The sequence below is a fragment of the Nuphar pumila genome, chromosome 7 (genome assembly GCF_984573655.1).
Source record: "Nuphar pumila chromosome 7, dmNupPumi1.hap1.1, whole genome shotgun sequence".
NCBI classification, from domain to species: Eukaryota; Viridiplantae; Streptophyta; class Magnoliopsida; order Nymphaeales; family Nymphaeaceae; genus Nuphar; species Nuphar pumila.
This window is the reverse complement of record NC_143255.1, coordinates 106,203,417-106,224,717: the sequence shown is the minus strand read 5'-3', so window position 1 is coordinate 106,224,717 and position 21,301 is coordinate 106,203,417. Positions and strand designations below refer to the sequence as shown.

Below are 21,301 nucleotides of genomic sequence, written 5' to 3'. Positions count from 1 at the left end.
TATATATATATATATATATATATATATATATATGGTGAAGACTTGTTACCCACGTTCTGCTTGTGTACTTTAGCTCAACGGGACAAAATTGATGAACCGAAAGGATTGGCAATCTGATCGACCCAGCCTGCTGCGTTCTGCTGACTGTCATGATTCAATCATGTCTGAAACTCTCTGGTCTTCACAAAAAAAAATATAAGCGAAAGGTTTGACGTGGTTTATTGGAGAGAGAGTCTTCACGAGGCCTACGACGCCACTGCCACGCCACGCCTAGGGTTCTTCAAATTTCATTTTATATACAGTTGCACACAGATGACAGCTAAAAAAATTTATTGGATTTGACATGTGGAAAAGAGAGGTCTACACAAGGCTACGGCTAGAGCACCTCGTTAGGAGAAAAGTGAATACTAATAGCCACCAAGGCTCTACTCTACCACCATCATTATCATTTATTATCATTTATTATGGAGAGAAAATCCTTGACGAAAAAGGATTTGGTTGGTTGAAGCATAAAGACTTCCAAAGGCTCTTGAATTTTGGTTTTAATTTTTGAGGAAGATGGATCATCATTTCCAAGTTAACAATATGTTTTCCAACGCTGTGAATTAATTGTTTGGAGGCAGGAATAGCATGGGATGCCAACAAAGCTCGTCAGATGTTGTGGACACAAGTGCCCCTTTATAAAACAAGAGCAGCAGCAACAAGCAGCTGTCCAGAATATTTTTTTTTAATTCTGCAGCCCATTTCGTAGGGCAATTTTTTTTTTTAAAAAATCCAAACAAAAATGGATCGAAATGATCCTGGGTGCGGTCAACGCACCTAGGATCGGGTTGACCGCACCCGACGCGACTCGACGCGGGTGCGGCACCCTGCTAGCCGAATCCTTGTGACATAGCTGTGTACAATGTACAATAGTCAGCCACTGACTGTGTACACAATTTTAAAAAGATAGACGTTGGGCTGATTCCCAATGTCTCTAATAAGAGCCATTGGGAATAGCCCAACGTCGCTTAAGTATGCTTATAAAGAAGGGTTATGTGAGCCCATTGTATGCATGTATTACAGTAAGGAGTTCTCTCCTTAAGCTTATAAACACTGTGCATTTATTGCACTTTCTTTGGTGTAAAGCTTATAAACACTGTTCATTTATTGCACTTTTTTTGTGGTGTAAAGCTTATATACACTGTGAATTTATTTTGTGTATTGAGTATTTGAAGTATCAAGTTATTTGAAAACTTGATTGTTTGCAAGGATTCTTCACATTTACGACATTCAAACCATATCATATGATGATCCAAAACCAATTTAATGGTGACTTGAAAATTCTTAGAACTGACTCTGGAGGAGAATACCTATCAAATGAATTCAAAAGATATCTTGAGAGTTAAGGAATTTTCTATAAAAAATCTTGTCCGAAAGCACCTCAATAAAATAGATTAGCCGAAAGAAACATAGACATATTATTGAAACTACTCAAACCTTTCTTATTTCACAAAACAAACCAAATTTTTTTTGGGCCGAGACAACTCTCACATCTGTCTATCTCATAAATCGCTTCCATCCAAAAAATTAAACAAAATTTTGCCTTTTGAAATGTTGTACACAAAAGAACCTGATCATAATATGTTAAGAATTTTTGGATGCAAATGTTTTGTTCTTACGGATAAGAATGATAAGCTTTCACCAAAAGCTATCACATGTGCTTTTCTTGGTTACTGCAAAACTCAAAGGGGGTTTCGATGTTACGATAATAAAAACGACAAATTATATGTGTTCAGAAATATGAGTTTTCTGAAAAATGTTAGTGGTTTTGAAAGATGTGAACCTCATGAAGAAAATATGGATTATTCCTTTTTATTAAGTTATTATCTAGAAATGATGATGCTAGTGATGATGAGTTCCCACATAATGATTCTAGTGATAATGAAGTTGAGAAAAATAACTCTTTATTACACCCACCTACTTATCAACATATTGATGAAGGAACATCTAATGATCCTATCACATATTCCTATAGAGATAAAAATAGTTTTAGAAGTACAATAGAAAAATATAACGAATCTAGTGGAACTACCTCTTCAAATGAGGAAAATTCACGAAGAACTAAGAGAAATAGAAAAGTCCCTTCTAGGTTCATTTCTTATGATTCATTCACACCTAAACATAGGGCTTGCCTTAGTGCCATTCGCTCATATGTAGAACCCCAAAACTTTGATGAAGCCAAAAAAAGTATTGAATGGATAAAAGCTATGGATAATGAACTTAGAGCTCTCAGAAAAGCGAAGACCTGGGAATTTTAAGATTTTCCTAAGGGTAAGAAAACCATAGGGTGTAGATGGGTGTTTAAGGTCAAAACCAAGAGCGATGAATCTCTTGAAAGATATAAAGCTCGTCTAGTAGTCAAAGGATATAGTCAAGAATAAATGATTGACTATGAAGAAACATTTGCCCCTGTTGTACGAATGGTTACTGTTAGATGCCTCATTACTATCGCTTTTATTAAAAAATGAAACATCTACCAAATGGATGTTAAAAACGTCTTTTTAAATGACGATCTTAATGAAGAAGTGTATATGGATGCTCCTTCAGGAATGAAGACTTTTAAAGGAAAAATACTTCGTCTCCAGAAAGCACTTTATGGACTAAAACAACCGCCCAAGGCTTGGTATGATAGATTTAACTCTGTAATGTTGAAAAATGGTTTCTCCTCATGTTTTACCGACACCGCTTTATTTGTTAAAAAATTCAACGTAGGACTAGTAATATTGCTTCTATATGTCGATGATATGCTAATAACTGGAAGCAATTCTAAAGGAATTAAGAGCATAAAATCTATTTTAAAAGATAAATTTCAAATGTCTTACTTAGGATTTTTGACCTACTTTTTGGGAATTGAAGTTACATATTCATATAGAGGTTATTTTTTATCTCAAACTAAACTTCCTTCTGAGATTCTTGACAGGTCAGGTATTACAGATGATAAAATTTGTGAAACTTTTGCAATAGTAGGAACCAAAATGAAAATTGATGATAAAATTATTCTCAAAGACCCCACTCCCTACAGACAACTTATAGGCTCCTTAATGTATTTAAATATTACTAGACCAGATATTTCACATGCAGTTTATACTGCAAGCCAATTTTAACATGCATCAACATTCGTTCATATGGGTGCAATTCTGCGGATCATCAGATACATAAAGGGATCGTTGAATAAGGGGGTATTCTTATCCTCTTTCTCTGAATTAAATTTAATAGCTTATACTGATTCTGATTGGGAAGGTGATCCAAATAACCGTCACTCCATCATTGGCTTTTGTGTGTTTTTAGGAGACTTACTAATCTTATGGAGATGTAAGAAACAATAAAATGTATCGTTATCCTCTACCTAAGCTGAATACCCAGCCATAACAGCTACTATCATGGAGATTGTATGGATTCATCAGCTACTAAAAGATATGGAGATTAATGTAGAAGGGCCCACCAGGCTATGTTACGATAACAAGAATGCAATTTATATTGCCAAAAACTACACATTTCATTAGCAGACCAAATACATTGAGATGGATTGCCACTATGTCCGAGACACATATTTGAAAGGAATCATAGATCTTCCATATATAACTTCAGAATATCAGCTGACAAATTTCTTCACCAAATCGTTATGCTCTCCGCGATTCAACTTCCTTCTTGGCAAACTTTCGGTCATTATGCCCTAAGTTTGAGGGGGGTACTAAATTGAAATTCATAAGACAATGTATTTTCTATATATATTTTATATGTATAAAAGAAAATACATATACATATATATTTCATATACATGTACATGTATCCATCTCTTATATATATAAAATATATATTTCTTTTTTGTATTAGCTGTAGGGGCATTTTAGTCATTTTTACATTTTATGCATATTCATGTTTTTGAATATGATTGTAATTCTTCCTTTTTTCAATTTTTCTTATTTTTGTAACTTTTCATTTTTATCTTTTTTATGTACTATTTCTGTACAGTTAGGTGTACAACAGTTTGTACACAGTTGCCAGCTATGTCACACGGACTCAGCTAAGGAGGTGCCGCACCCGAGTCGACACGCCCCGACACGGGTGCGGACTCGGGTGTGGCTTCGGACTCGGCCCGGACTCGGTCAACGTCGAGTCGGACTCGGTCAACGAGTCCAGGCCGAGTCCGTCCACATTTTGGACTCAGTCAACTTTGACCGAGTCCAAAAATGTCCCTAAAAAACCAAATTTTTATATTTTTTATTTAAAAATATATATATATATAAAAACTGTGACTGTGCTGCAGTCACAGACTGTGACTGTGCACAGTCACAGACTGTGCACAGTCTGTGCAGTGTGCACAGTGCACAGGACTGTGCACAGTCACACAGACTGTGCTGTGGCATTTTAAAAATAAAATAAAATTATATATATATATATATATATATATATATATATATATATATATATATATATATATATATATATATATATATATATTTTGCCGAGTCCCCGTGTCCAAAAATTTTAAAATTGTGCCGCACCCGTGTCGCACCCGCACCCGCACCCATGTGACATAGGTTGCCAGGCTTTATAAATAAGGGTGTGAGCCCATTTGTAACTGAATAACATAGAGGGGTTTTGTCTCCTTTTATAAAAACAGTGCATTTGTTGCACTTCTCTTCTTTTGTGGTGTAAAGCATTTAAATGCTATTTTATGCTATCATATGTCTTGAGTATTTGAAGTATCAAATTATTTCAAAACTTCATTATTGGCAAGGATCTTTCACAGTAAATCACATGTGTACTGTCAGATTTAAGAAAAAAAAACCCATGAAAATCTCGGTTCACACTCTAGTTCTCATATTCTAGTGGCCCTATGTATGTATGTATGTTCACTGTCATCATCAGCCGCTGCTAACAGCCAAAGTGTTTGATTGCAGCCAAAGGCTAGAATATCGTGTGGGACTCCAGGATTTTGAGATCTCTAACATACATGATGTTGACAACACTGGACTTGTTTGTAAGCTGTACTTAATTCTTGTGTTACTTTTCACCTATATTGGCTTGCTATTTCGAAGAGGTCTATTTTCAAGTTATGATGTGAATATCTAAAAGCTTGTTGCCTTCATACTAAAGTGTAACTGATAAATATCATTTGGGTCTCCATATATAGCCCCTTTCCGATTCATGGAGGCATTCTGTGTATTAAGCTTTGATATTTTTCAATGACTGTAATGGTTCAAACTTTTGAAAGCATCTCCTACAAGGAAAAATAAACATACATGGGCTATTTAGTGTCTGGATCAAAATTCCTTTCTGGAAAAGTTAAAAGCACCCAAAATATGTCCAATTTTTTTCTTCATGTCAGAGACACAATTAATTACCATTAGTGTTCACCCCTAAGATCAGTTTTATATCTACAATCAAATAAAAAATGCATAAGCTAAGTCTGGATGAGCCTACAATGTTGGATACCTAATAGTGCCCATTGTAGCTAACAACTTGGTGCCCTTATCCATTGATGCAGCCTTCACGCGTTTTGCCGAAGGTAGCGAAGGCACAACCACATGATGCAGTCTTCAGCCCTCACGTTTGTAGATGGTGGCTGTGAAAGGTAATACCCACACGATTGTGCACTGAACAGGCTGGAGTAACAATGCCCAACCACGACGGCGAGGCTGGATTCCTTTTATTTCAATCTCAATAACAATGAAAAAGGTACTTAATAAAATGAAAGGTAAAGACAAATACTGACAGTAACAGGGAAGCAAAGAGAATGACTAAAAAAAAGGAAAGGAATGCTGCTGAAAAGAAACTGCCTTTTTATTCTTCAAAAAAAGGTCCCCTCACGCAACCCTAGACAGGGTTTTTAAAGCTGATCACCGGATCCAGACCGCTTCAATTTGGAACCGAGTCTTCCCTCTTCTGGAATAGGTGCGTATTACATCCCTGCATCGGGTCCCCTCACCTGTGAGCGAATCCTGCTGCTGGATCCGATCGTCTATTTCATGTGATGGGTCGGGTTCCCTGGCCGTGTCAGGGTCGCGCAGTTCAACCTGCTCTGGTACAGCCTGCTCTGCATCATTCTCCCCTGGTTGGGAAGAAGTCGGCTCTGACGACTTGTTGTCCCCACGGTAAGCATATAGATCAGACACATTGAAAATCGGAGAAATGTTCCAAGCTTCGGGCAGTTCAAGGAGGTAGGCATTTGGACCCAATTGCCGGAGGACCTTGAAGGAGCCATATTTCTTAGGGCTCAGTTTATTATAAGTATCGACTGGGAAACACTCTGGACGTAGGTAAACCCAAACTAACTGACCGAATTGAAACTGGCTGTCGTGACGACCTTGGTCAACGAAAGCTTTGTACGCTTCGTAACTCTCAACGAGTTTGGTTCAGACTTGCCTATGTATATCACACATGTATTCAACGACATCAAAGGCGTCTGTGGCTGGGTCGGAAAGCCTGGACACTGGAGCTAGATCTACGACATGAGTGGGCGACCGACCATAAACAACTTGAAAAGGAGATTTGCCCGTGGATCTGTTGATGGAGCTGTTATATGCAAACTCGGCTTGAGGCAAGAATAGGTCCCAGGTTTTGACATTTTGCCTTACTAAACTCCGTAACAAGTTTCCTAAGGTGCGATTTACAACTTCGGTTTGGCCATCAGTTTGTGGGTGGTACGCACAACTGAATTGAAGCTTGGTTTTCAATAAGGCCCACAAGGATTTCCAAAAATGGCTCATAAAACGCATGTCACGATCGGAGGTGATCGTGTGGGGTAAACCATGGAAGCGGGCGACGTCCTTGAAGTAATAGGAAGCTACTAATGAAGCGTCGGTGGTTCGCTTACACGGAACAAAAATAGCCATTTTGGAGAATCGGTCAACAATGACTAAAATTGAATCAAAACGACGTGGAGTTCTGAGAAGACCCACGATAAAATCCATGGACACGTGTTCCCACGGTCGCTCAGGAATGGGTAACGAGGTATACAGCCCACTATTCTGACGATGACCCTTAGACACTTGACACACATGACAACCTTGAAGGAACTTGACATCTTTGCGCATTTTGGGCCAAAAGTATCATTCATCTAACAGAGCGAACGCCTTATCATGTCCAAAATGCCCAGCTAACCCTCCCTCATGTAATTCAGAAATCAACTGAAGTCTAAGAGAAAAATCAGGCACACATAACTTGTTCCCACGAAAGAGGTAACCATTATGAATACTAAAACGGTGGTCTATGGTGCAATCTGAGGAGAGACACCCTTCCCAGACTTGCTGGAAATAAGGATCCGTCGGGTATAACTCCTTGCACTCCTCGAACCCAATGACCTGCACTGACATAGTCATCAGAAGGTTGTTTTTCCTACTAAGAGCATCAGCCACCTTGTTCAGAGTACCCGACTGATGACGAATCGTGAATGTGTACTCTTGCAAGAAGCTGACCCACTTGGCATGATAGGCACTAAGCTTCTTCCGACTGTTCAGGTACTTCAATGCCTCATGATCCGTGTACAAAACAAACTCCTTATAAATGAGATAATTCCTCCAATAACGAAGGGCTTGTACGATGACATAAAACTAAATATCATAAGTGGAATACTGACACCTGGCTTGAGTCAGGTTCTCGCTAAAGAAAGCCACAGGTCGGCGATTCTGACTTAAGACAACACCAATTCCCACTTTAGAGGCATCACACTCGACCTCAAAGACTGCATTGAAATCAGGGAGAACCAAGATAGAGGCACTAGTCATTCTCTCTTTGATGATCGTAAAGGCTTTTCCTGCGGCAGACGTCCAATGGAAACTAGTACCTTTTAGGCATTCTGTAATAGGGGCCATGAGGGTATTGAAATTTCGCACAAAACGACGGTATAAAGTGGCTAACCCGTGGAAACTACGGACCTCTCCGATAGTCTTTGGGGTAGGCCAATCTATGATCGCACGGACTTTCGCAGGATCTGCTTTAACTCCATCAGAAGACACTATAAAACCTAGAAACACGACACTTGACGTCATGAACTCACACTTTTTTGCATTTACATACAATTTTTCTCTCAAAATTTCTAAGACCTGGCGCATGTGACTCAAATGATCTGATAAAGACGAACTATAAATCAAAATATCATCAAAATAGACAACAACAAACTTTCCTATACACGGACGCAACACTTGGGTCATCGTATTCATGAAAGTACTTGGGGCATTAGATAACCCAAAGGGCATGACTAACCACTCATACAACCCATCACGTGTCTTGAATGCCGTCTTCCACTCATCCCCCTCCCGGATACGAATCTGGTGATACCCACTTTTTAAATCTATTTTGGAGAAAATGGAGGCACCGGACAACATATCAAACATATCGTTTAAGCAAGGGATTGGAAAACGGTATTTGATCGTGATGTGATTGATCACACGACTGTCAACGCACATGTGCATGGGCCCATCTTTTTTAGGGGTGAGTAGGGCGGGTACTGCTCAAGGTCTCACATTCTCACGAATAAAACCCTTTTGCAGTAACTCCTGAAGCTGCCTCAACAACTCGGCATGCTCAGAGGGGTTCATGCGATATGTGGGGAGGTTAGGAAGACTCGATCCCGGCATAAAATCAATGGCGTGCTGGACCACCCTCATCGAAGGCAACCCATTAGGCAAGTCATCTGGCATAATGTCGCAAAACTCCTCAATAAGAGGGGCAACGTCCGCGGGAACGGACAAAGACGTACTCATCGACGGCTTAGCCACCATGGCATAACAATAGCCATCTTTCTGACAATGGTTTAAGAAAGATCGGTAAGAGAGGCCCACGAGCCTGGGGACTCGCTCAGGCTTATCCACAGTGGGGAAACCGGTCTCTTTGATAGGGAGAAGGACTATTTTATGGCCCTTAAAGATAAAAGAGTATGTGTTCTTGCAGTCATCGTGAATTGTCTTGCGATCAAACTGCCAGGGACATCCTAAAAGGATGTGGCACGCGTGCATAGGGGCTACATCACACCACACCTCATTGTGGTAGTGTTCTCCCATGGAAAACTGGACTAAACATCGTTGGGTGATGGGGACCTCGTTTCCCTTCTTGAACCAAGCCATCTTATAGGGTTGGGACAATTTATCGGTGTTGAGTTTCAAGGTAGTCACTACGCTTTCGGACACCATGTTCTCACATGCCCTGGTATCAATGATAGCATCACACGCGTGACCCTCACAGTTGCACCGTGTTCTAAAAATTTTATTCCTCAACCATTTTGATGGGGCCGATGTTCGGGGTGCGGTCAACACATGACGGATGAACAATAATTTTTTGACGTTACCGTCGAACTCTACAACTTCCCTCTCGTCCTCAACCAAAGACTCGTTCTCACTCTCAGATGCTGACTCCACAATACCTTTTACGAGATGGGTGTTCTTGCTCATAGTGGGACACTTAGACACGACATGTCCTAACTCTTGACACCTAAAACAACGAATGATCGACTCACTAGGTTTGACTTTGGACCGGGTATTGTATGCAGGTCCTGATTGGTCTGGTTTGCTAAGGTCTGCTCTAGGTTTTGCTTCCCTGGTTGGGAAACTCGACTTAGGTCGACTGGACTGGTCACTACTGGAGGTCCTATATTCCTGCCTCCTTTTTAACTTTTCTTTGACGTTCATGGCATAACTGCTTGCCTGATCTAACGTCTCAACTGTGATACAATTAAAATCGTAAGAAATAGCAGAATGGAAACCAGAGATGTACCTCGTGACCTGCTGGCGGGCAGTTTTCTCAACCTGCACACGTAGGGAAAGACGATGAAACTCAGCAGTGTACTCCGCCACAGTTCGGGTGCCTTGACGCAGGGTCAGGTACTCCTTGTAGGCCCTCTCGGCGTGATCTGAAGGCACAAATTTTGACTGTATTAATCTCTGCATCTCCTCCCACGATTGTACGCGCTCGAGTCCCTGCCTCTTTCTCGATCGCTGCAGCTCCACCCACCATGTCTGTGCTAGGCCTCTCAACCGAGTAGACGCTAGAGAGACACGACAGTGTGGTAGTCGAAAAAGAACTGCACGACATAAGACCAATCGAAAAACTGCTCCGCATCGAACCTTTCCGCAAACTCTGGGAGATCCAGCTTCACCCCATAAGTGGAAGGGTGCTATTTGCTGACGAGTCTCCACCATTCCTGTAGGATACTCGTTCCAGAAAACATCGTCGTCCCATACTGCTTCATCGCCCTCTGTGCGGTACTGCTCACCTGGATACTGATGCTGACGAACTCCACCGATGGGTGGTCGGTGCTTGGGTCGAGCCGGTCCCTGCTGATTCTGCCTCGGTCTGGCTTGCCCGTGGGCGGGAGCCATCTGCGGCCGGCGTTGGGGCACCGGGATGACAGGAGGTCCAAGGTAAGGTGGATGGGTTTGGTGGGCCGCGGGTTCTAGGTGAGTAGGAATGGCATAATATGGGTTTGGGTTAGGATACTGGTGTTGGATCAGGTATGGTATTGGATTCTGGGTTAGGGTTGGATTGATGGGTTAGTTCGGGTTTGGGTACAGGGTCTGGTTGGGATATTGTTGGGTTGATTCTCCCGATGGGATGTGGATCTATTCCTAGACTAGTTGTCGGACCCAGATATGGATAGGTTGGATCGAGGATCGAGGATCGAGTTGTGGGGATAAGAGGCTTGGCTTGAACTCGACCTGCGATCCATATGGTTATGGGTCTGGTTGTGACCCGACTCAAATCCAAACTGGAGCTCCGTCCGGGTCTGATATGGGTCTGGGTCGGCATTGGATCCATTTTGGGGAAAAAAAATAATGGGTTGGATCTGGTTCGGGGCAGCCCGCGAACCGGACCCAACTGGGTAAGCCGGGTGAAGGGGTTCTACGCCCAGACCCGCTCTCTGAGACCCAATGGATGGTCCCAGCGATTTGGGTCTGTGCCCTGCAGACGTGAAGGCTGGACCGGACCCTCTTGGGTTCGACCCACTCAAAAGGGGCCCTCCTGCTCCAGTGCGCGGGTACACTGTCACTGGGCCTCCACGCGCTGAGTCAGGGGGGTATAAGATTTCCTTCTCAGGTTGGGCCGACAGAACTGGGCTCGACGAGAGACCCAACATGACGCTGGGGCCCTGTCGTCCCGACCTGGCCTGAAGTACAGCCGGATGCCACGAGCTCGAGCCTACAGGTGGACCCAGCGTAATGCTGGGGTCCCTCTGGCTCGGGCCGACCCGCGACGTGATCGGAGGGTGTTGATACACCGAGCCCGAACCTACAGGTGGACCCAGCAGGACGCTGGGCCCCTGCAGGGCTGGTCCGACCTGTGACGCAGCCACATGGGTTCGCTGCCTTGGTTGTGGTACCCCCACAAGGGAGGTGTCGCTTATCGAAACTCCCTGGTGCAGCTGGAGAATACCCGGATCGGTGGTGGGCATCGTAGCCGACGAGAGCGCAGCGACACGACTATGCTGGGGTTGCGTCGGTTGACAGGATTAAAAAAATTTGGGGCTCAAACTTGCAGTCGTGCCGTCCACCAGATCTGCGCCTGTTGCTGCGTGTTGTTCCCTGGGTGATTCAAGGGCTTCTAGACGCTCATCAAACCCGTCCAGTCGCTTTGACAGGCCGGCGATGTCTCTATTCATTTGCAGCATATTCTCCTAGATTTTCGTCAGCACGTCCATCACGCGCAGCATTGGATCTTCGCTGCCAGTCTCCTCACGCTCCTCGCCTCGTGCAGGATCGGTCCCTGCTTCAAGAGCCATCTCGCTGATGAAGGTGGACGCCGGCTCTGATACCACTTTGATGCAGCCTTCACGCGTTTTGCCGAAGGTAGCGAAGGCACAACCACATGATGCAGTCTTCAGCCCTCACGTTTGCAGATGGTGGCTGTGAAAGGTAATACCCACACGATTGTGCACTAAACTGGCTGGAGTAACAATGCCCAACCACGACGGCGAGGCTGGATTCCTTTTATTTCAATCTCAATAACAATGAACTAGGTACTTAATAAAATGAAAGGTAAAGACAAATACTGACAGTAACAGGGAAGCAAAGAGAATGACTAAAAAAAAAGAAAGGAATGCTGCTGAAAAGAAACTGCCTTTTTATTCTTCAAAAAAAGGTCCCCTCACGCAACCCTAGACAGGGTTTTTAAAGCTGATCACCGGATCCGGGTCCGGGTCTCGGGTCCAGATCCGGATCCGGACCCGAGACCGTTTCAATTTGGAACCGGGTCTTCCCTCTTCTGGAATAGGTGCGTATTACATCTCTGCATCGGGTCCCCTCACCTGTGAGCGGATCCTGCTGCTGGATCCAATCGTCTATTCCCTGTGATGGGTCGGGTTCCCTGGCCGTGCCACGGTCGCGCGGTTCAACCTGCTCTGGTACAGCCTGTTCTGCATCATCAACAACAACAACAACAACTACGCCTTCATCCCAAAACAATTGGGGTCAGCGATATGAACCAAAAAAGAAATTCATTTTGGGTCTTCCACATGAATCCTTTTCCTCCAATCATTTCTATCCAACGCCATGTCCTTGGTGAGGTTCAAAGCATTCATATCCTTTCCTATCATCTCCATCCAAGTCTTCCTAGGCCTACCCCGACCTCTTTTAACTAATATATTTTCCCATTTCTCCAACCTTCTAACTGGAGCATCATTAGGCCTTCGCCGAATATGTCCAAACCACCGTAAACGATTCTCTCGCATCTTATTTTCAATGGGTGCAACACCTACCTTCTTACGTATCTCTTCGTTCCGAATCTTATCTTTTATTGTATTTTCACACATCCATCTAAGCATCCGCATCTCAGCTACACTCATTTTTTGAATATGATGTCTCTTGGCAGCCCAACATTCCGTACCATATAGTAAAGCGGGTCTAATAGTCGTCCTATAAAACTTTCCCTTCAACCGCAATGGCATTCTACGATCGCACAGCACTCCAGTAGCACTTTTCCATTTCATCCACCCAACCTTTATCCTATGATTTACATCTCCATCAATTTCTCCATACTTTTGAATGATGGATCCCAAATATTTGAAATAATCATTCACCGGTATATCTTGCTCACCAAGCTTCACTACACTCCCATCACTACTTCGTTGCTTACTAAACCGACATTCCATATATTCAGTCTTACTCTTACTCAACTTAAAACCTCTAGCTTCCAATGTCTGTCTCCATAATTCTAACTTAGCATTAACCCCAGCTCTAGACTCATCAATCAAAACAATATCATCAGCAAACAACATACACCACGGTACATTTTCTTGAATTGATCTCGTAAGCTCATCCATCACTATCGCAAATAGGAAAGGGCTTAAAGCAGATCCTTGATGTAACCCAACCGTTATTGGAAAATTGGTTGTCACCCCTCCACAAGTGCGGACATTGGTTACTACTCCTTCATACATATCTTTAATGATTCATACAAGAAAATGATTCAACCATCCTAACATCTATCAAACTAGCTGTATGTAACATTCTTGAGAAAGATTAACTTTCTGTAACTTCAAATCTTGTTAACTGATGTGTAACACTTAGCCACCTGATTTTAAACATTGTGATACAGTACAAACTGGATTTATCAACCAACAGAAATCTTTCAGACACAGTTGCTTCACCCACATTAATTGTTGTAAATTTGCATAATGCTGATTTCAAAGTTCACTAGTGTTTTTGCATATTGATCATCAAGTTTCCTCATATCAAAACCAGATACTTGGATATGGTCACCACCAATTGCTGTTCCTCTTTATTAAATCTTGTATCCCTGCAATAGTAATAACAATGTCCACAGAAAGATATAAATTACAAACAGAAAATGCATATTCAAGTTACAGGATTTTCAAACTCATGGATTATAAATCTACTCATACAGTTGATTGATGGTATTGATACTACAGACACATGTTTGGTCAAGGCTGAAAATGATGTTCTTGGGTTAGATTATGGATACAAAATATTGGGTGGTGTGATGGCCATGACACTTGAATCCAAATGAATCATGATTTATTTTAATACAATTTGATATCTTTATTGATATTTTCAGGTCTTTGGCCATCAGAGGATGTCCTAACATATTATTGTTTGACTCATGCAGATATTTTCAGGTGGGCCAATGGTTATGTAAATGCTATCTTATCAGTTGGCTATAGTTCATTAAATATCCTCTCCTTGTTTGATAATCTTTTTTATGCTATTCCATTTAGCATTCAACTTAGTTTAATTTCTTCATAAAAAATCATGCAGCTCTAAAAGAATTCTGGAACTTGGATCAGGATATGGATTAGCTGGACTAGCTGTTGCAGCAAGCACAGATGCATATGAAGTTATCATATCTGATGGGAATCCTCAAGTTGTTGACTGTATCCTCATAATTGACTGACAGTGATTGGATGTTAGATACAACTTTTGTAAGGGATCAGTTAGAAGTTGATTACCGGGATTGCCAGATTAAACATGTTACCTTGTATGGTTTTAGAACCTGTTAATTCTTCAGTCTGGTACAACTATTCTTTTGCTCCTAAGAGGTTTGCTGCAAAAAATGGGAGAAAAGGTGAAACAACTTTAGGCAATCTGGGGAGGTTTTATTAGTGATGATGTTGCTTCTAAACTTTATGATCTTTCAGCTGATGATAGATACTCTCAATCAGTTAGTCAATGCTAATTATCATAATAGGATGGAAACCTAGGTATTTTGCTTGGTGATCTTGAAGTCTGTATTTTCAAGTTCAATGAATATGATGATGGAAAATTATCATACATCATACTTCTAGATCAAATACTAGTTAAGCTTGAACAAGTTTTGATTGCTAGTAGCATATACATAAAGAAAATATCTCTTGGTTCCATTATGCTACTTTTTGTTCTTGTAAAATAATATACCCTTCAGTCTTAGTGAAAAGAAAATACCACCCTATTCAACCCACTAATTCCCTTCACTCGACAATGAACTACAAAATCAACCTGCTATGGTACACAACAAGCTAGGTTCAGATATAATGTGATGGAGTGGAGAATAGTCCCTTGATATGATTGAAATATGCATTCCTTGGCTAAGATGCTATGACATTTCTATCCAGCCATCTCGTTTGAAACTCTCTCAAGGATAGTTGCAGATATTTGACCATTTCAATTACAAAGTGAGGGGAAAGTTTAGTGTAATTTAGTTACATCATTAATTTCTAGTTGGATGATATATTTGTTCTATTTAAATATCCATGATAAAGTTGATCTCTTTCAAAGTTTGTGATCTCTTTGAAAATGTCCAAATGTACTAAACTCTAGCTTTTGAAGCTCAGTCAATTTTCTTCTACTCTTGCAGCAGCCACCTTCTCCTTTGGCATCACTTACACCGTCATAATTTCTTTCATTATTGTTTCCTTTATCCACCAATGAGTATTCTTGAGAAGTCTAGGAGAGTTAAGGTTTTTATTTGTAAACACTAAGGTAATACAACCTTTGATCATCTTGAAATTAATAATCTAATTGTGGATGAGGAAGAAAATTTGTGTTCTTATGGTTATGTAAAAGTTGTTTTTAGTGGATCAGTTTCTCATGAGATGAGGTGAATCAAGAGCAAAACTTTTTGTGGAGTTGAACTTTCCCTGGTCTGAATTCGTCTGAAGACATCATCTATTTGATAATAATGCTGTATATGGATGTGTAAGCAATGGTTAGAACTTAGAATGATAGTAAAAATTTACATATACAAATAGGAGAATCTATGATAAGTTGTAAGAGTGTACACAAAGACTACACAACAATTGTTTAAAACAACTAAACGTTTTTTAACATGTTGAAATTGCAATATTTGAAAAACTGGAGTTTAATTCATGATTCACAACCAGAGCCAGAGGTATCTGAAAATATGATATTAGTGTTCAATTATTTTTCAAATAACATAATTTTTTGGCTATGGTGCTAAGCAATAATACATGTTCATGGTCCACATTTCGTTTTCATGAATCTGATCACCAAAAGCCAAAACTAGCCCTTGATACATCTATGGCATGACTTCATTCCTATTTTTCTGTGCTAAGGTTGATAAGACAACATGCGCTATTTATGAACCATGATTATCTTTGTTTAGTGTGGGCCATTTATTTTCTTACTTTCTAGCTTATTGGCAAAATCAGGTCTATGCCTGCTTGCATAGGCCATGCAAATGTAACTAAAGTGTTAGATCTAGTTTTCAGTTACTTGATATATGCAAACAAGAGTAAACCACCAATTATTATTGTAGTTCAAAGCATGGTTGCCAGTCGAGGAAGCGGGAGCAGGAAGCGATACGGGAAGCGAGGCACTTTCAAAATTTTAGAAAGCAGGAAGCGTGGGACCACTTAGGAGCGAGTCAGGAATCGTCTCGGAAGCGACCTGGAAGTGACCTAGGAAGCAAGGGGGAAGCGAAAAAAAACAAACAAAAAAACGAAAAAATTGAAAAAATGGGGAAGCGCGGGAAAGCGTGATGGGAAGCGCCATGGTTGCCAGTCGAGGAAGCGAAAGCGGGATGCGAGGTACTTTCAAAAATTTAGGAAGTGGGAAGCGTGGGACGACTTAGAAGCGAATCACGAACCGTCTCGAAAGCGAACCGGAAGCGACCTAGGAAGCGAGGGGGAAGCGAAAAACAAATTTTAAAAAAATGGGAAAAAATGAAAAAAAGAGGGAAGCGAGGGGGAAGCATGAGGGAAGCGCATTTCCTATAAAAGGGAAGCACACTTCCCATAAAAGGGAAACACACTTCCCAAAAAAAGGAAACGCTTCCCCGCACGTTTCGGAAGCGTGACGTTTCGTGCTTTTGAAATGTGTATCGGGGAAGCGCGCTTCCCCTACTGGATAGGCGCTTCCGGTAACATTGGGAAGCAGACTTCCCATAAAAGGGAAGCATGCTTCCCATTAAAAAATGGTGCTTCCCCGCGCGTTTCGGAAGCACGACGTTTCGCGCTTCCGGGAAGTGCGCTTCCCCACTTACCTAGGCGCTTCCGGTAACTCTGGTTCAAAGTCTCTCTCTCTCTCTCATTTTATGATCTTGCTCTCGTTATATTGAATGTCTGCTTGCTCAAGCCTACTTCCTGTTATTGCATTGAATCTTTGTTAAAAATGGTTAATATTATCCTTTGTTTATCCTTAGTCCTTTGCATACAGATATCCAGTGTAATATCTGTGCCAATTCAAATAGCTTTGGTGATACTATAGTAAAATCATTGGTATTGCACTGGGGTAAAAAACAAGCAGCAGATATATCCAACCACTTTGATATCATCATTGCTAGTGACTGGTATTTCCATTTCTTTTGGAAGGTTCATCATGCATCTTATATTTTATTCCACAAGTGATTGATTGGTTCTTCTGTCATGCACAAATCAAAGAACTAGAGATGTCTGAATTCACAATTTTATATGAAAATCATTATGAATGCTGTCGACAATCTGTAACATGGAATGTGAGTGCATGTGCGTGTATGTGTGTGATTGATGCCTGATAAACTTTGGTGAAATTTCATGTTGGCAGGGTATCATGATAAGGCCACGTGATAATTCATATTGCATGCACAAAACTCAGCCATTAAGCGTCCATACAGATAGTTCTAATAGAAGATGATTTCTTCAGTTTTCCTTCATTCATATTATACTGAGGATGTGCTAAAGCTGTTTTAGTGCATAATAATATGGTTTTTGGTATATATGATTAGGTATTTCCAGTATAACAGGATCCTTGAATGGCACCTCAACTAGTTCTTTGCAAAACAATGATCATGTATGACATCTAAATGAGACACAAAATAGGTCACTGCATGTACATATTACCTCAAGATGTTAGGAGAATTCCTTTATTTATTGGAACACGTCCTTTTATCAAGATCTCCCATTGTAAGAGACAGGGGATCTACTTGACTGCTTTTTGTGATTGAAATCTAGCTAAAACAAGAATTCACTGCCCCATGTAAAGGTGTGACATTATTTCCCCAAAGTCTCCTTTCTTCTTTCTGTTAATTCCCAAACACCGACTGTGTACACGAGCTTTGGATTTAGATTTTGTAGTTGCCATAACTGGTAAAGATTTAAAATGGTTGGCGATGGAGGGGTAAAACTTTTTTTTTATGATGAGGAATCTTCACCGATAACCAGTCAATCAATAGACCCACCACTTAGCGAGGCGAGCCCTGGGTGGGGCCCACAATCACCTGCCTTACATGGCCCACCTTCGAAAGCTTCAGACACACCTGTGTGCCAGCTGGGTTTGATCGGGAACCTTCATCTCAACACTTTCACAACCACCCGCTGGCCACGCAGGTGATCTGCGCGGTGGTGGAGGGGTAAAACCATTTATATCTGGCATTTTTCCATTTGTGAAGACCATTCTGCCTAATTATTTTTATTTCTTAGCTAAAAATTTTCATAACAGTTTAACTTAGATATGTTGTGTTAGATGTGTTGAACATGTCCTTTGCATGCACATTGCTTGCTCAAAGCCTCCTGGTTTCATGTCTTCATCCATCTAAATAGGTACAGATATTTGATTGCTAATATGTTGCTTTTATCTGGATAAAATTATCGTTTGCTGTTTCTGTTACTGCTTGCATGTGTATTTACACATCGTTACTCTTTTCCTTGTCTTGCTACAGCACCTTTTTTAAGGAGTTCCATGCTGATCTTGCTTATACAGTTAGATGCTTGTTAAAAGATTCAGAGAATTCTGAGGCAATTTTCTTCAGCCCCAGGAGAGGCAATACATTGGACATGTTTCTAGAGCAAGTGAGGAAGTTGGGCTTAGAAGTTCATGTGGCGGAGAATTATGACAGCAAAGTTTTTGGTCTACATCAAAAGTTCCTAAATGGTGAGGGTTCTTCTTGGCCCAACTATGCTGCAGATCACTGTTACCCACTGATGATACGGATAACCTTCTAAATTTGAGCTGATGAGAACTTGCCTTTTGTCAAGTTGGAAGTAGATGTGAAACTTGTAGTGCCTCTGCTGATACGGAAATAGATTCAATTTAATATAGGAAAATATATTCACCTAAACTTCTAGATGCATAGCACCTCTATATGCTTGTTGGAATCGACATTTTTCCTTTGTTTTTTCACATTCGATCCCAAGATTGTTTGCATCCTAGGACACTGCTGAAGGGATTCGCTTGCTAATGGAGATTGTCTGCCACAACTACTTGTTTAAGCCTAACTAATGTGTTCTATTTGACATTTATTATGATTTGGATATGGAGAGATATGCTTGCAGATATGAGGATTCTCCTTTCTTCTATTCAAGGTGGGGTATAAAGTGGTGCTGAGCACTTTGCTAAAAGTAGATGCTGTGTTCCATTCTAGTCTTTATGTAGGTAAAAATGCTAAAGGACAAAACTTGAGAGAGATAGAGATAGAGAGAGAGTTTTGCAGGCCTCTGGATGCCACCGACTTCTTGTTTTTGGTGGAATTTGCATGACTTATCCGATCGGATAACTGCTGACCTCCAAAATTGGAGGAGGTTGTGAGGATTTTGTACGGTTGAAAGTGGTAAAATCCCACAAATGTCCGAAGCAGATTAGGTCATGCTGAACATGAGCGTTTTTGCTCATGCCGACATCGTGGTCGTCTGTTTGCATTTTGGATGAATGCCACGTGGTTTTGTTGACTTTTGAGCTTTTTAAAATGCAAATCGGATGGCCACGATGTGAGCATGAGCAAAAACGCTCATGTTCAGCATGACCTGATCTGCTTCCACAAATGCCTGCCTTTTGGTTGCCTATGGGATTCTCCTGCTGCACCCAAACAGGCCAAGACGTAACTTATATAATTATTGGCCGTCTCACACGGTTCATTTTGGACCCTCAGGATAAGAATTGGCCGAGTCTGTTCACGGAGGCTCTGCACGTCTGGCTAGGTTGGTCAGTTTAAGGTTTTGAAGTTGCAAGGGGTTAAGAGTTCGATAAGCAGGGTCTGCATCTTTTGCCACAAGGCCAAAGCCAAATGATAAACTAGTTCCGCTGGGCAGAGAGAAGGTACTCAGTTTGCACTGCGGACGGTGACTCGTATCCATGGTCAACATGACACCTCTTGACCCATAATGGGACGACCAAACCATAGCAGTGATTTTGAAAAACTAGGTGCCGACAAGGAACTTTGGAGAAAACGTCTTAGCCTAAGACCTATTGCTTATTGGAATATAAATTCATTACTGTACCAAAAGTAGGCCTCTCATCTTGCAAAGCTACAGGGGAAAAAGAACGATTGAATGAGAGAAATGGTACCACAAATGTTGCCATCAAAACGATCAGCAAAATGTCCCTAGCTAACATAATCTCTCTCTCTCTCTCTCTCTCTCTCTTGTACAATAATTGAAATGTCAATCACCAATACATAACCGGCATATAGCAAGTTCAAGACATTTCAACTTGACACCACGTAAACAAAAATAATGAAGTCTCTGATGTCAAAGCCAAACCATATTTCCTTATTTTTGCGTGTCTACTGTGATTAGGGGTGTCAACGGAGCGGGTTTACCAGGGACCCGACCCAAACCAAACCTTATAGGGTCTGGGTATGGTGATAAATAAGAAGACCCAATTATGACACGGGTTCAGACCTGAAGGTCCGATTAATACATGGATCCCGGTATAGTTTGTGAATTTTTATACAAGATCTAGGCCCGACCCGAGTTCCGATTAAGACCAACACATTTTCAATATAAAAATAATAAAAAAATATGGCTTTACGGGGTATGGCCCGGGTCTGGTTCATGTAGTTCTTATCGGGTCCAGATATTGTTTCTCTTATGGTGGGTCCGATTAGACCCAGGTCTGAACCCGATACCATACCCAAAAATCGAGGCTAGGTCTGGTTCCACTTGGGTCCGAACCAAACCCGACCCGTTGACACCCCTAACTGTGGTACCGAACCACCATAACTTATTGCGGTGTTCTCTTCGTTTACATATATCTGATCTGCAAAAGTAAGATCTGACCTTTGAATCTGGTTTAGGATGCTCTGTTTACCAGTTTCACGTGCATTGAATCCGACACGATATTTTGGGCTATTTTAAAATCAACCTCGTCTTCAAGGATCATGAGTTTATCTTTCGCTACCATGACAATTGAACCTTTATCCCACACTAGAGATGATTAAACACTAGCATAATAAATAAACTATGTTAAACATTCACAAGGGCTGCACACACCTGGCTAAGCGGCTAAGCTTAGGGCGCTCCACTTTGAAGAATGTCTAATACCGGGGTGTGCATCCCTCATTGCAAGGCTAAGTAGGAGAGAGACGTTCCAGGTGAGCATGGACATAATACTCGAAG

General features: G+C 41.3%; 1 protein-coding gene across 2 annotated transcripts in view; it reads left to right on the top strand.

The window, feature by feature from the left end:
* The window catches only part of LOC149832787 (S-adenosyl-L-methionine-dependent methyltransferases superfamily protein), a 50,269-nt gene extending 31,027 nt beyond the window's left edge, over positions 1–19,242 (top strand). The window contains exons 4-8 of one of the 2 annotated variants that reach the window (XM_090012587.1): positions 4,947–5,026; positions 14,053–14,113; positions 14,253–14,368; positions 17,148–17,280; positions 18,628–19,242. In XM_090012587.1, coding sequence (XP_089868713.1) covers positions 4,947–5,026; positions 14,053–14,113; positions 14,253–14,368; positions 17,148–17,280; positions 18,628–18,910 — 673 coding nt within the window. In that variant the 3' untranslated portion in view covers positions 18,911–19,242. The remainder of the gene's footprint in view (positions 1–4,946; positions 5,027–14,052; positions 14,114–14,252; positions 14,369–17,147; positions 17,281–18,627) is intronic. The other variant, XM_090012588.1, reaches the window with a different exon arrangement.
* The last annotated feature ends 2,059 nt before the right edge of the window (positions 19,243–21,301 follow it).